Below are 14,923 nucleotides of genomic sequence, written 5' to 3'. Positions count from 1 at the left end.
GCCTCCACCCCAAACCCCTCTTTGCCTCCAGTATTTATAATGGTGTTAAATATATATAAAAGGTGTTTTTAACTTATAAAGGGGGGGGGGGGCCTCACTCAGAGGCTTGCCATATGAAAAGGGTCGCCAGCACAAAAGTTTGAGAACCACTGTGTTATAGCTTTATCCAGTGTGAATGTAATGGCTCTTAGGAGAGTTTTTGTGTTGTCCTCCAGCGTAGTTATTAAGTATGAAAATTTGGTGGCGTAGCTTTTAAGCCTTCTCACTCCAGATGCTCCAGCCTCAGCATCCTTGGCATAACGGTAACCCTCTTGGTGTGAATAGCACAGAGATTACCATCTTTAAAGAGTCCCCCCATGTGTGTGCACTGTCTGCTCTGGAAGGTCAATTATTCTGAGCAGATGGGGGCTGGACTAGAGCTCTGGCCCCTATGGCTATGGTTCTGGAATATCTTATCATTGAAATTCTTGAGCTACTTGGCAGACAGTACAGCTTGGGACAGCAAGAAGAAAAGGAGGACTTGTGGCACCTTAGAAACTAACAAATTTATATGAGCATAAGCCTTCGTGCGCTACAGCTCACTTCATCGGATGCATTCAGTGGAAAAATAGGATTATCATCCCCCGCTATCTACAACTCTTTATACATAATGACGAGGAGGTCTGTAACGCATTAAATCTAAACACACACACACACAATTTAAAAGCTAAAAGCAATCTACACTGTCACAAATTTAATCCACTGTTTTGAGCCAGCCTGATTTTAGTTTGATCATTGGTTATTTTACTTGTTCTTGGCATTGTGACTCTCTGTTTTATTGGGCAAAAGCATGGCCTGAAGGTAGGCAGGACACTCCCTTGTGACCAAGAAGATATATCAAGCTAAAATCAGTCCTAAACCAATCCAAAAACTCTTTTAAGAGCCACCTGCAAGGTCAAAGTAAGGATTTATTTATGTTTTAAGATCCAATAGGAAACAGGGTGACAGAAAATAATGAAATCCTTATCCTATAAAAATAAATGGCAAAGCTTTCATACACATCAGTGGGGCTAGGGTATTCCCCTTATTTTTCAAACAGGAACTATGTTCAAACAAGAGCAGTGGCATTTTCCCCTCCCATGAACACTGAATTAAATTGTGGTCAGTGTAGATCGCTTTTAGCTTTTAAATTGTGTGTTTGTTTAGATTTAATTCATAGTCATCCATTTTCCACTGCATGATTTTTACCAGGAACAGTCAGTATTAATCTCTACACCTCTCAAGTCCCACACACGTCTCTTGCAGGTTATTTGTGGTCAGATCTAGGAGAATAACGGTCTCCAAACGGATGGCCAATCTGTTTGTAAATCAAACAAGAAACCCTGGGGAATAGTTTGGTGCGGAATGCGTATTCCAAACCACTCCCTGCGACAGACTGCAGGGGCGTTTAGGTAGCTCCGTTAACTGGTAAAATAGGACAGGTTGGGATTGGGCACTCCTTGCACAGCGCGACGTTTTCAAACGTACAAAAGGGTTTATCACCCACCAATTCTTGCACAGCGCGGGCTTTTCAAATTTACGAAAGGGTTTAGCCACCTCCCCGATGCAAAAGGAGGTGTTGCCTATAACTCACCGACAGCTTTGCTTCTCTGACTGTCCTGGCTTTTGGCACTTGGAGACTGAAGCCGCTGTGCCACGGCAACAGACATCTTCCATCCCTTACGCTGCAAAGTTGTGCCTTTTCCCGCGTAGTCTCCTAACCGTGGAGTGTATAAAGAGACAATGCTTGTCTCCCGCACTAATCCCAGTTACCTAATTTGGAAAATGCAACTTCCAAATTGATTTCTGTAACTCTCAGTCTCAAAAGAATATTAGCCACTGTTATGAGTATTAAGGATATCTCGACAATACTAATTTGTAGCTAGAGCAGCAAAGCCCTCAGTTACGATTACCTTTTTCGGGGAGATCCAGGCTGCTGCTGTGGCCGGGGAAAATAGCTAAAGAGACTGTGTCTGATGCTACCGAGGCCGCCTCCAACCACATGCTTTCTTACTCCAGAAAGAATTTTGAACCACCAACTCAATAAAAAAGATGTAATCCATTAAAACGCATCTGAACACGTTTCAAATTAAGAATTAAATAATGCAATAACAAACGAGCCAAAGTAGGTTTTTGTGTATTTTAAGTTTCAGCATTTCCGGTTTTCCAAAGTGTGTAAAAAGAGCTGGTGAACACAACCACAGCTGCTTTTATATGTAAAATTTATAGTAGGCGGATTAACAGGGTTTTTTGCTTGTTTCAAATATAGACTCCAGCACCAGCAAACAAAAGTAGTTTTCTTCTGAGAATATAAAATAATTTATTGTCTGGATTAAAATGTTTTTCTTTCTGTTTAAGGAACTTTTAGAGAAACTCAGTTTATACTGAAAGCCTAGCTGGGGGATACAGTCTCCTACCATGAGGATGCCAAAAGAAAGTTGGTGGCAACCATGAACGTAGTTGTGAGCTGAAACGTCAGGCCTGCACTCTTCACAGTTATGGAGGCCAAAGGTAATGCAAGATATTGTATTGTGACTTTCAAAGCTATAAAAGATTATACTAGCTTAGGTTCTCAGTCACTAAAGAAAAAGGACAATGGAAATGACCAGTGACCGGTGATTTAATGTAACAGCTTGCCTCTGCTCATGCCAGGTACCTATTTTAGATCAAGCTGAAGATTATATATTGTTTCAGGCTAAGTGGATAGGGCATTTTGATATGAATGAGACTGGCTTTGACCCAGTGACATGACTTTGTGTAAGAAATACTTTTATCCAACTGAACTCACCAACTTAGATTCAGAAATCTCTAATTAATGCAGATGGGCGAAAGGGGAGATATTAAAAGAGTTCCATAACTAAGATTTTAAATTAAACTGAAAACAGAGTAAAGGTTTTCAATAGACTGGGATTTTTTTTACATTTTTTCATCATTTTTCATTGTTTTCCTCTACCAGGAAACCAGAGTGTTCTGCTTATTAGCGAGAAAGCTGGCTATCAGACTTGTGCTAAAGGAAGCAAAGATTGGTCTGGCTAAATGGTCTCTTAATACAAATGCTTAGTCGCCAACGCCACAATAAAAGAACTTCCATTATTTTCTATTTCATTTCCAATGCACGTTTTATCAAGCAAAACCACTAAGACAATACAGAAACCCTATGTAACTGAAATATAATACATTGTACTTTCATAAGACTATTTAGCAATACAACTCTTATTGCGAAAATATGGGTGGCTCTTAAAAGAGCCTTTGTGTTTCTTGCTATTTGATTTTTAACTTAAGTCAAAAGAAAGGCTTAACCTCCGAATCCGTACAAAGTACGACCCTGCCGTTTTAAGGCGTAAACCACGTCCATGGCTGTCACAGTCTTCCGCTTCGCATGCTCGGTGTAAGTAACAGCATCACGGATCACGTTTTCGAGAAAAACTTTGAGCACACCACGGGTCTCTTCATAGATCAACCCAGAAATACGCTTGACACCACCACGACGAGCCAAACGACGAATAGCCGGTTTAGTAATACCTTGAATGTTATCACGAAGTACCTTCCGATGGCGCTTAGCCCCTCCTTTTCCGAGTCCTTTACCGCCTTTGCCGCGACCAGACATATTGCTACGAGTATCAAAACACTCTATGCACGCTTAAGAATCTCTTCTCTCTTTATATTGCTGATGCCGACCTGACTGAAAACTTGTACTGGAAAAGGGGCGAGGCCTAGTTTATTGTCCATTCCTTCCTTCTTCCGCTCACCGCTCTCTTTATGCTGTTCGATTGAGAGGCAGTTTATTGACCCCCCCCCTTTTCTTTCTTTTTCCTTTCCTCCTGCACTCACCATTGTCTGTATACTGCTCCATTTATCCTCCACAAATTTTCGAATTATATTTCAATTATATTTATACCGAGACACATTATCTATTCCTACCTCCGCTGAATCCCACATTTGTGCCAATATCGATCGGTCTCTGAATTGCTCGACATAAGAGTCTATTTCAAACTGCACTTTCTCTTTTATTTTCTATTATTGTAGTTTTTCTATCTGGAGGGTATTCAGATAACAGTGCTTCCTATTTGTGGCTATTTTCTTTGGAAAATACTCCTTTGGTTTTCAGTGATTTGTAATCTGCGGCAAAATCTGACCAATCAGATTTTTTGACAAACCATCTGTCGGCCATTTTCCAAAGAGTACACTGGATGAATATGATAAGTAGAGTCATGCCCTCATACGCTACATCCGTATTTCTTTCTCCACCTTCCCCATTTGAAGGTATTTTTATTGTTGCTGTTCTTTTTGCAGTACATTCAAAAGTATTACGTCATTTGAATGACTGCAGAAATAATCGCTCAGAAAACCAGACTCCTTTCCCCTTTCCAGGACTCATGCCTCTTCTTCATAGGCATAAATAATTGTTTTATGCTCGGAAGATTTGAGTTTCTGCATAAAAACTGAGGAAAATACTTTGAAATTGCTACTGTCTACACACATTTTTGACAACACACATTGAAAGCATGGATCGAAACGATCAGAAGGGGTTCACAAAAACTGAGAAATATGCCACCTTTTCCCCTGTCATATCCTCTGTTGCCCTCTGATGGAAATTCTTTTTCAATCTGCACAAGTTGTAAAATATATAAAAAATGGGTTTATTGGTCAGGGCTTACTAATTATAATCAAACAACTATAATACAATAACATACTAGTAATAATTATTATTAATAATAATAATAATACAACTAGAGACACAAGAAAAGGAATACTTGTGGCACCTTAGAGACAAACAAATTTATTTGAGCTACAGCTCACTTCATGGGATGCATTCAGTGGAAAATACAGTGGGGAGATTTTATATACACAGAGAACATGAAACAATGGGTGTTACCATACACACTGTAACAAGTGTGATCAGGTGTCATTACACAAAGTAAAACTATTTCCCCATGTTTATTCTGTTTTTAACCCCTTCATTAGACAGTCTGATGATTTTACCTCTGGATTTTATCCTAAACTTCTTCACAGTTCATTTGTAATTTGCATCATACATTTTATTGTGTACAAAGACACTGTTGTATTACTAGTGTCTTTAAATAAATGCCTCTGTCTAACTTTTGTGTTCCTCAGCTCCCCAGGTAAGTCTCCTCCCAGGCCATCCTTACCATTCCCCCCATGCCCTTTCCTGTACAATATTCTGATTTCAAGAGGAACACCCCTAGACAATCCACTAAGTGAAATACACAGACATTCAAACTCTGAATACCAGCCTTCATTTGCTTATTTACAATGCATGAATATTATCTGAAAGACATACCAGTGATTTTACTTTATTTAAAGCCAAATGCTAAATACGGCAATATTTATTTGGTTATACAAAATATACTTTTTTAAATGAAATACATTTCACATTTGTAGAAGTTTGTATTACATCTTGAAAAGGGAACATTGATAAACACAGATAAAAGACAAAAGCATCACCAAAGTATCCATTAATTTGGCTAGAAAAAGTTAAGGATTTAATTAAGGCAGCCTAATGTGAAGTTGTGTCCTATCTCAAGCATATGCTTTGAAAAATTAGAGCCATCCTTGATGGTTTCTTACGGTCAGAATTATTAATTTAGGTAAGCCGCACACAGTGAACTCTTGTGATTGAAGAGTACACGATATGGGCGTGTTACAGCTCTTTTCAATGCACACGTGGTGGCTCTTAAAAGAGCCTTGGAATGTTGGGAGTATTCAAAATGCAGTGGTGCAGCCTTTAAGCCCGCTCACCGCGGATACGCCGGGCTAACTGGATGTCCTTGGGCATGATGGTGACTCTCTTGGCGTGAATAGCACACAGGTTGGTGTCCTCAAAAAGCCCCACCAAGTAGGCTTCGCTGGCCTCCTGCAGGGCCATAACGGCCGAGCTCTGAAAGCGCAAATCAGTTTTAAAGTCCTGGGCGATTTCACGCACCAGGCGCTGGAAGGGCAGCTTGCGGATGAGCAGCTCAGTGGATTTCTGGTAGCGGCGGATCTCTCGCAGGGCCACGGTGCCGGGTCGGTAACGATGAGGCTTCTTCACTCCCCCAGTTGCAGGCGCGCTCTTCCGAGCAGCTTTAGTCGCTAACTGTTTACGGGGAGCTTTACCACCTGTGGATTTACGGGCAGTCTGCTTGGTCCTGGCCATTTCAAACAACGTGCGCTCTCCTCTTCAAATGAAAGACTGCTGTACTCCGGTGATATTTATAGAAAAAAATCTTCTCTCTGATTGGCTAAAGAGAAGAAGCCAAGCTCTATTGGCTAATTTGAAAATGTGTAAATCCCGCGCTTCGCTATGAAAAGAAATGCGATCCTTCCTCACCGCCAGTATACTCTTACTAAAAAAGAAAAGGAGGACTTGTAGCACCTTAGAGACTAACAAATTTATTTTAGCATAAGCTTTCGTGATCTACAGCTCACTTCATCGGATGCATTCAGTGAAGTTTATACTCAAATAAATTTGTTAATCTCTAAGGTGCCACAAGTACTTCTTTTCTTTTTGTGAATACAGACTAAAACGGCTGCTACTCTGAAACCTATATTCTTACTGTTTCCCAGATCCAGTCTTGCCACCACTATACCCTTCCCTGAAATTTACGATTCTTGGAACACACCAGCATCCCATTTTCCTGCGGTTTCCTTTCTTGCTGAAACCTCATAGCCATACAGAATTCTTCCCTTCCCTGCATCCTGGGTTTCTTTATCTCTTTTCATGTATATATTTATTTTTAAATTGAACAGTTTGTTAATCTGTATACCATTCCCGCTTCCTCCTTCTCTTAAAATTGAACAATCGTCACAAGCACCAAACTCAGGAGACAGGGGAGTTAAACCACAAAATGTTTAATGGGTAGAGAATCTCTCTGTGTTTGTTCTAGTTTGTGTTCTAATTAGCAGACTTTCAGAAGATGAAAGCGCTACCCCACAATTCTTCCCTCTTTTATTGAAGGGCACCCCCTTTTTTATAAAGAATTTCTTTACTGTCCTTCCACACTGCCTTAAATCTCAAACAGATTACAGACCGGGGGGCAGTCTTAAATAGTAATCCCTTGCAATACTTAAGTAGTAAAAGGATAACTTTTTATCTGCATGCAGATGGCCTTCAGGAGCAGAAAAAATAGTACACAGCTTGGTAGACATAAATCTCTTTCCTTCTCTTAACTTTCTTCCTTCTTAAAACAAACACAAAATCACACCTTTGCTCACTTTTCAATTAGATCAGACATCATTACATAAAAACTGTTCAAGCCACCTGCCTATCTCTAATATACCTCACCCCAAACTACACACAATCATTGCTCTCTTTTAAATGTTATTTTTCTTCAGGTTTATGGGAATAGAGGTCTTTAAAAGAATGAGGAAGTTTTGTTTTGTTTCGGAAAGTCACAGAGAACATTCTGAATGTGTACTTAAGTCATCCTCCAACTGCTATAGATTGTCAAACTTTTGTACTGGTGATGCCTTTCACATAGCAAGCCTCTGAGTGTCCTTATGTCCCCCCTTATAAATTAAAAACACTTTTTTATATATTTAACACCATTATAAATGCTAGAGGTAAAGCAGGGTTTGTGGTGGAGGCTGGCAACTCGCGACCCCCCTGAGGAGTCCCAACCCCCAGTTTGTGAACCCCTGGTTTATATCATTCTAATATTCTCTTTTAAGCAGAAATACAGAGGATTTTTACTGGCTAATCTTTGTAGAAGAATTTTCATATTCACCCATGGGTTTCATCCCATTCCCAGTAGCCAGACAGAGATCACAAAAAATCTGACCCCTTTTCCTCACTCAGTTCGCACCCTTGAAGACCTAAGCCAATGTGCAAAGAATGGCCAAAAACATCCAATCCCATTATACAAGTACATTGTGGCTATTCTCCTATAGGGCAGGGTTTACAGAGACAGAATGGTTGGCTCCCACATTCATACTCTTCACTTGTTTGGAAGCTGTATCTTTCAGATCTATTTCTTAAAACATTACAACCAAAAAATCTTTTTAATATTTCAATAATGTTGCTTTCTAGTTGGAGCAGGAATCTAGTTGATGAGTGTGATGTCACTCAGCTTGTCAAACAATGTTTTGCAAGACCCTACAGCCATCCCTAGTCATAGGATCATTTACTGCAGAAAGTATTTAGAACAATCTTCTTCTCCATAAACCTTTAATATTTTAAATCCACCACATGAATGTACCATATGAGTTTCAACTCTTCAAGGATCCACCCTTTTCCCACATATGTGATATGGAGCTGGAAAAAAAAAAGACAACAAAAACCCTGCTTTGACACAACCTATTTCTAATAGGCCCAAGGAGGATAATTTCTTGCTTAAAATAAAGGAAGGAATATTAAATGTAGTTTTACTGAAAGTTATGTATTTAGTAGTTTAGCATTCCCCCCTACCCCACAGGAGTTAAAGAAGAAGCTACTAAAATGTCAGCTCTTATTATCAAAGTGTGGAAGCTCTGGTTTGTTTTTAATGAGGTGGAGGGATGGACAGCTCCATTTCTGTAGAGAGTGTGGCCCTGGCCTTTCTCAGCATAGACCACATGAAAACCATCCTTCTGTTTAGCATGCTCAGCATAGATGATACTATTGTGGACTATAACCCCAGAGAAAACCTTCAGCACACTCCAAGTCCATTTGTAAATCAGCTCCCAATGACAAGCTAAGAATGATAGTTTATTTTATACTGGAACAGTTAGAAAGATGCAATTTACAAATTATTCCCATAAGTATTTCTAGTGCATAAACATATCTCTATAAGCCTCTAATTAGTTATTGGTGTTGTGGAATTAGGAATATTTTAAACAGATTTAATGAAAGTGAAAGACTTAGTTCAAGGAGCTAGATCTCAATCCATATTCAAAGCCTGAAATAAGTTTGTGTTACTTTCTTCACTTTTAAATAATTTTACAGAGGAAATTTATTCAAATCAAGGGCTTTCTACCCTGTTATATAGAAAACACCTTAAAAATAAGATTTAATTGTAACTGTGGTTTTATGAACCACTACTACCTTATATTTCATAAGGAAAAACTAGTTTTTCCCAACTTTATTCAACTTGAAATTCTTCTGAATAAAAATACCCTGTTTCCTCTTCACTCAGATAAGAAATTGGGTTATTGTGCTGCAGATATTGGGCAAAAAAAAATACACTCTTTTTTCGTTACTGTGAAAAAACACAAATCGAGCGGGAAGAAGACTCCGATCTGCCTTGCTGGGCGGGCTCCTAAGCGCGCCAATCACAGGGCTTCTCCTGTATATAAATACCAGGCAACTGAACTAGTCCAGCCCAAGTGTTTTTTTGTTTTTTTTTTGTGGTGTATAACAAATAATAGTCACTATGTCCGAAACGGCGCCTGTTGCAGCTCCTGCTGTCTCTGCTCCTGAGGCAAAAGCTTCCGCTACAAAACCGAAGAAGGCGGCAGGAGGCTCTAAAGCCCGCAAGCCTTCGGGTCCCAGCGTGACCGAGCTGATCACCAAGGCGGTGTCCGCTTCCAAGGAGCGCAAAGGGCTCTCGCTGGCCGCTCTTAAGAAGGCTCTGGCCGCCGGGGGGTACGATGTGGAGAAGAGTAACAACCGCATCAAAGTAGGACTCAAGAGCCTGGTAAGCAAAGGTACGTTGGTGCAGACCAAAGGCACGGGCGCCTCTGGCTCTTTTAAACTCGGCAAGAAACCGGGTGAGACCAAGGAAAAGCCACTCAAGAAAAAGCCAGCGGCAAAGCCTAAGAAACCAACTGCCAGGAAACCCGCCAGCGCCCTCAAGAAACCCAAAAAGGCTGCAGCTGTGAAAAAGAGCCCGAAAAAAGTCAAGAAGCCAGCAGCTGCCGCGGCCAAAAAAACAGCCAAGAGCCCGAAAAGGGTTAAAGCAGCTAAGCCCAAGAAGGCAGATAAGAGCCCGGCTAAGGCCAAAGCGGTGAAACCCAAGGTGGCCAAGCCCAAGCCCACCAAACCTAAAGTAGCAAAGGCTAAGAAGGCAGCACCCAAGAAGAAGTAGAGACTCCCCCCCCCCCCTTTTTTTTTTTTTTTTAGATAAACCCAACGGCTCTTTTAAGAGCCACCCATCCCTTTCAAAAAAGAGCTGGTTCACTTACCGGTAACCTCGTGCTGCTTTCTACGACAGAAGATTCCTTCTTCCCTTACCCCTTTCCTTTACCCCTCATTGTGTGTTTGTATAATGTTAACACATGAACTGTGCTCTGGGTCAAAGAGAAGCGACTCCAGTCAAAAATATGTATGAGAGATATACTGTAGTAGCCCCATTCTCCGTAACCCCCAGTAAAAGGATTGCAGTTCTGTTGGTTTTAATTTCTTCCCTTCGCATTATGGTTATTTTACTTTTCTTTTCAGAGCGATATATTAAAAAACTGCCTAGAGGGTGCAGCTTTCAAGCAGTTGGAGGAATCAGGCATCACCATACATTGTCAAAGGGAAGAGTCAGAATATATGTGCCCTGTCCTCGCATAACCACCTTTGTTCATAGGGGCGAGTTAGAGGACTCAGTGTGGAAGGAATTTTGATTATATATAGACAAAATCTTTTTCTGTTTTGCTGGTGGGAGGAAATGGAGCAGTTGGTAAATTTGAAAAGCCCGCCCTCTGCAAGGATTGGTCAGACAACCCGGAACGTTATTCCTCTTCAGAGGAAATCCCTCTACTTTCATAGACGCTCTAAAAGTTGAAGAGGAGTCTTGATAAAGGTTTTAGTTCAAATTTCTTCCCCAGCCTTCCCGCCAAAGTCAAATTCACAGGCCATTTAGAAAACCTTTTTTTTCCTGAGACCTGAGAAAAAATAACCTAAAAAGGGTACCGTATTTCCCATTTTATTTTATTGCAATTGTTGCATTGTCTCTGGAAACGACATCTAGTAATGTTATCATATTAGAAATTTATACTTTCCGCCTTTTCGCACGTTCTACAAAATTGACGAACATGTATTTCAAACGAGCAGAGATTCATTAACTTGTTTGTAGGAAAACAGTCTCGTGCAGAATCTATATTCCGGCCACTGAAACGCCAATTCAATATTTATTTACAGGAAGGAAAAATAATAATTATGATTATCTGTAACAATCAAGCCCTTTTTTGATTTTGTGCGTGGCTCTGAAAAGAGCCTTTGGTTTGGTTTTGGACTGCAGATTTTTGCTTCTTCCCGATCAGCTTCACTTGCTCTTGGCCTTGTGACTCTCGGTTTTCTTAGGCAGTAGTACGGCCTGGATGTTGGGCAGGACACCCCCTTGAGCTATCGTCACTTTCCCAAGCAGTTTGTTGAGCTCCTCGTCGTTACGGATGGCAAGCTGCAGATGTCGGGGAATGATTCTGGTTTTCTTATTGTCCCGAGCAGCGTTGCCGGCTAACTCGAGAATCTCAGCAGTCAGATACTCCAGCACTGCGGCCATATAGACCGGGGCTCCAGCCCCCACCCGCTCAGCATAATTACCTTTGCGGAGTAAGCGGTGCACTCGACCCACCGGGAACTGCAGCCCAGCCCGCGAGGAGCGAGACTTTGCCTTAGCCCTCGCTTTGCCTCCTTGTTTTCCTCGGCCTGACATTGTAAATCACGATCCAAAATCTGCTATGTTTTAATTAACAAGAGTCAGAAAAAATGCTTTTTGCGCTGTCTTATATATTTTCTATTTGGAGTTTTCAAACATTGTGATAGGCTGAAAGGTACTAATTTTCTGAACAGCCAATGGCGATGGAGATGTAACTCTGACCAATGAGAAGGTTAATGGGACATTTCGAACGCGGCTTTTGTCTCAGAACCAATAACAAATCAGGAAAGTGAGACTTCAATGTGCTTTCATTCTCTATAAATAAAGCTACGGTCACCTTCTTTCACCATTGAAGATTTTTTTTTGTTTAAAGAGAGTGTGTGAGAGAACACAGAACAAAAATGCCGGAGCCAACAAAATCTGCTCCCGCTCCCAAGAAGGGCTCTAAAAAAGCTGTGACCAAGACTCAGAAGAAGGGCGATAAGAAGCGCAGAAAGACCAGGAAGGAGAGTTATTCCATCTACGTGTACAAAGTGTTGAAGCAAGTTCACCCGGACACCGGTATTTCCTCTAAGGCGATGGGGATCATGAACTCCTTTGTAAACGACATCTTCGAGCGCATTGCGGGGGAAGCGTCTCGCCTGGCTCATTACAACAAGCGTTCAACCATCACTTCCAGGGAGATCCAGACCGCTGTACGCCTGCTTCTGCCGGGGGAACTGGCCAAACACGCCGTGTCTGAGGGCACCAAGGCCGTCACCAAGTACACCAGCTCCAAGTAAATGGTTTGTTGTGAGACTACCTACACTTTTAACCCAAAGGCTCTTTTAAGAGCCATCCACTTTCTCATCCAAAGAGCTCTGATATCACTAATTGCTGTTGCTTGTGTTTTTCAAATTCCAACAAAGCTTATTTTAAAAATATTAATGTGCTTTAGTCTCAGGCGACTTTTGAAAGTATTTTTTTTTTCATTGCATATGCTCCCTATATCGTAGGGGACTGATTTCGCTCTAGTAAATGTGGCATTAAGTCAATTTAAACTACCACTGGGGTTTCAAATTTTAATGAAAAATGTCAGTGTCCCTCGCCCCGTCTCAGCTAATAGTTCGGTGAGGTGTCCAGTCCTGTCCTCCCTAAGAAATATAAAATATGGCTAAACGGTTTGTCCGGTAAATAAAAATTGAAATTTGATCAGATTAAACTGTTCTGTTCTCTATTTAACTGAAGAATAATCCTAGAGGTTTGACTAAAAAGTTTTGGCTCCATTAATATCATCCTTATCTACTTATTGAAAATTTATCAATCCTATCTGCCTGAAGGGTAGTTCGTTGCCTCATTGTTTCTCTCATTCTTTAAGTTCCTGTAGCTAAAACTCAAATGCCTTCTCTTCTCCCCTCCCGCCACCCCCCCTTACCTGAATAATCTTGCTATTTGGGAATGTTAATAGAAAAACATAACTTTGAACATTTGTTAATTTTTATATTTATTTATGGGGGTGTTACAGCTCCTTTCAGCGTGAATGTAGTGGCTTTTAAAAGAGCCTTTGGGTCGTTTGGAAGTTGCAGAAGATGGCTGAGCTGAGCAGCCTGTAAACCTCTCACCACGGATACGCCGGCGTAACTGGATGCCCATGAGCAGGATGGTGACTCTCTTGGTGTGAACAGCACACAGGTTAAAGTTGGGTTTCAGAGTAGCAATCGTGTTGCTGTGTCCGCAAAAAGAAAAGGAGGACTTGTGGTATCTTAGAGACTAACAAATTTATTTGAGCATGATGCATCCGATGAAGTGAGCTGTAGCTCACGAAAGCGTATGCTCAAATGAATTTGTTAGTCTCTAAGGTGCCACAAGGCCTCCTTTTCTTTTTGAGGTTAAAGTTAGTATCTTCAAAGAGCCCCATCAAGTAGGCTTCGCCTCCTATAGGGCCATAACGGCCGAGCTCTGGAAGCACAGATCGAAAGCGGTCGCCACAAGCTGGCCGCTTCCCTGAAATTCAGGCTCCTGGAACCACCCCAGTGCTGCGTTCGTCTGCTGCCCCCCCCCCCCCCCCCCCCGCTACTCAGTCTACAAAACCGCCTTCCCTTTTCTGCCACCTCGGTGCATATTTATTTCTTTTATTATATCAGAGGCTCCGTGTCTCGCTATTTTGCTTTCAAAACGACCAGTTCATTAAACAATGTCTTTCCCCCTCTCTTTCTCTTACATCTGAACACCCATTACGCACATCAATCCCCAGAGCTAAGGGGCGGGGATAATAGTTAACCCACAGAATGGGATGAAACGTCTCTCGATCCTCGTATTTTGTGTTTTAATTTGCGGTTATTTCGAGGGTGGCACAACTACCCTTCAGTAATTATTCAAGCCTCCTGTTTATCATTCACATACCCCACCTCAAAAATTGGCGGCTTGTTTACAGTCACTTTTAGCCAGGTTGAGAATAAAGGTTTCCAAGTGATCAATCTGTTTAAAAGTAAAATAGAAAATGCTTTGACTACTCCACCCCTTTGTTATACGATGGTGTTTCAAAATTCAATAGAAAACACAGCAGAAGAACTTTTATACTCAATGAGCATTCAAAACCCCACCTGTAGAAGTCTATGTAGTTCTAAGTATTTTCAGGGGAAATGCAGAGGAAGGTTATTAACCAATCCTTTAACAGCGCGGGATTTTCAAACTAACCAATGGGTAAATCTCGTTCTCAATAGACAAATAGAAAAGCTACTTTGATCAGTAAATCTCCCAGTTGCTCCCTTCCCTGTTCCCTCATTTGCTATCCTCGTCTTCACCCCTTGGAGACCGGAGCTGATGTGCGTTCCAGGAACAGCCATAAAGCAAGCTTTCTAGCACAGACCGGAAAGAGCTCTGCTCTCCTTCCCCGGGAGATTCTGCCCCTTATGAGACTGCTGCCGGAGGAAATGGCTAAACAGGCTGCTCCAAAGGCCACCTCCAATTAAGAAGAGTCTTTAGAACCCCCCAATCCTCGTTAAAGGGTGTTAATACTTTTCTTTAAATATATTACTTGAATATGTAGCAAATGAAATAAAGTCAATAACTAAACAGTAATCAAGCTTTTGCTCTCCTGAGCCTTCTTATAATTAATGACTTGTTCTTCAAGTATCCCCACCCCAATATGTGCCATAGAGCTAGAGAATATAAACACAGCCGTTTTCATACAGGTTTCAGAGTAGCAGCCGTGTTAGTCTGTATTCGCAAAAAAAAAAAAAAGGAGTACTTGTGACACCTTAGAGACTAACAAATTTATCTGAGCATAAGCTTTCATGAGCTACAGCTCACTTCATCGTATGCATTCAGTGGAAAAAAAAACACTGAATGCATCAGATGAAGTGAGCTGTAGCTCAAGAAAGCTTATGCTCAGATAAATTTGTTAGTCTCTAAGGTGCCACAAG

General features: G+C 41.2%; 5 protein-coding genes across 5 annotated transcripts; 2 read left to right on the top strand and 3 right to left on the bottom strand.

Annotated features, from left to right (window-relative positions):
• Positions 1 to 3,126: 3,126 nt before the first annotated feature.
• On the bottom strand, positions 3,127 to 3,682 carry LOC140906536 (histone H4). Its single transcript, XM_073330629.1, has one exon. The coding sequence runs from the start codon at positions 3,623 to 3,625 to the stop codon at positions 3,314 to 3,316; it is 312 nt and encodes a 103-aa protein (XP_073186730.1). The 5' UTR covers positions 3,626 to 3,682; the 3' UTR covers positions 3,127 to 3,313.
• A 1,103-nt stretch (positions 3,683 to 4,785) lies between these two features.
• On the bottom strand, positions 4,786 to 6,309 carry LOC140904943 (histone H3). Its single transcript, XM_073327330.1, has one exon. It carries the CDS (start codon positions 6,173 to 6,175, stop codon positions 5,765 to 5,767), a length of 411 nt encoding a protein of 136 aa, XP_073183431.1. The 5' UTR covers positions 6,176 to 6,309; the 3' UTR covers positions 4,786 to 5,764.
• Positions 6,310 to 9,320: 3,011 nt separating this feature from the next.
• LOC140906527 (histone H1-like) lies at positions 9,321 to 10,030 on the top strand. Its single transcript, XM_073330618.1, has one exon. The coding sequence runs from the start codon at positions 9,369 to 9,371 to the stop codon at positions 10,020 to 10,022; it is 654 nt and encodes a 217-aa protein (XP_073186719.1). The 5' UTR covers positions 9,321 to 9,368; the 3' UTR covers positions 10,023 to 10,030.
• A 1,150-nt stretch (positions 10,031 to 11,180) lies between these two features.
• LOC140906515 (histone H2A type 2-C) lies at positions 11,181 to 11,726 on the bottom strand. Its single transcript, XM_073330597.1, has one exon. It carries the CDS (start codon positions 11,574 to 11,576, stop codon positions 11,187 to 11,189), a length of 390 nt encoding a protein of 129 aa, XP_073186698.1. The 5' UTR covers positions 11,577 to 11,726; the 3' UTR covers positions 11,181 to 11,186.
• A 114-nt stretch (positions 11,727 to 11,840) lies between these two features.
• Positions 11,841 to 12,341, top strand: LOC140906519 (histone H2B 8-like). Its single transcript, XM_073330608.1, has one exon. The coding sequence runs from the start codon at positions 11,921 to 11,923 to the stop codon at positions 12,299 to 12,301; it is 381 nt and encodes a 126-aa protein (XP_073186709.1). The 5' UTR covers positions 11,841 to 11,920; the 3' UTR covers positions 12,302 to 12,341.
• Positions 12,342 to 14,923: the final 2,582 nt, after the last annotated feature.

The sequence above is a fragment of the Lepidochelys kempii genome, chromosome 1 (assembly GCF_965140265.1).
Source record: "Lepidochelys kempii isolate rLepKem1 chromosome 1, rLepKem1.hap2, whole genome shotgun sequence".
NCBI lineage: Eukaryota > Metazoa > Chordata > Testudines > Cheloniidae > Lepidochelys > Lepidochelys kempii.
Note: the sequence above shows the minus strand (reverse complement) of the source record. Positions and strands in the feature narration are given on the sequence as shown.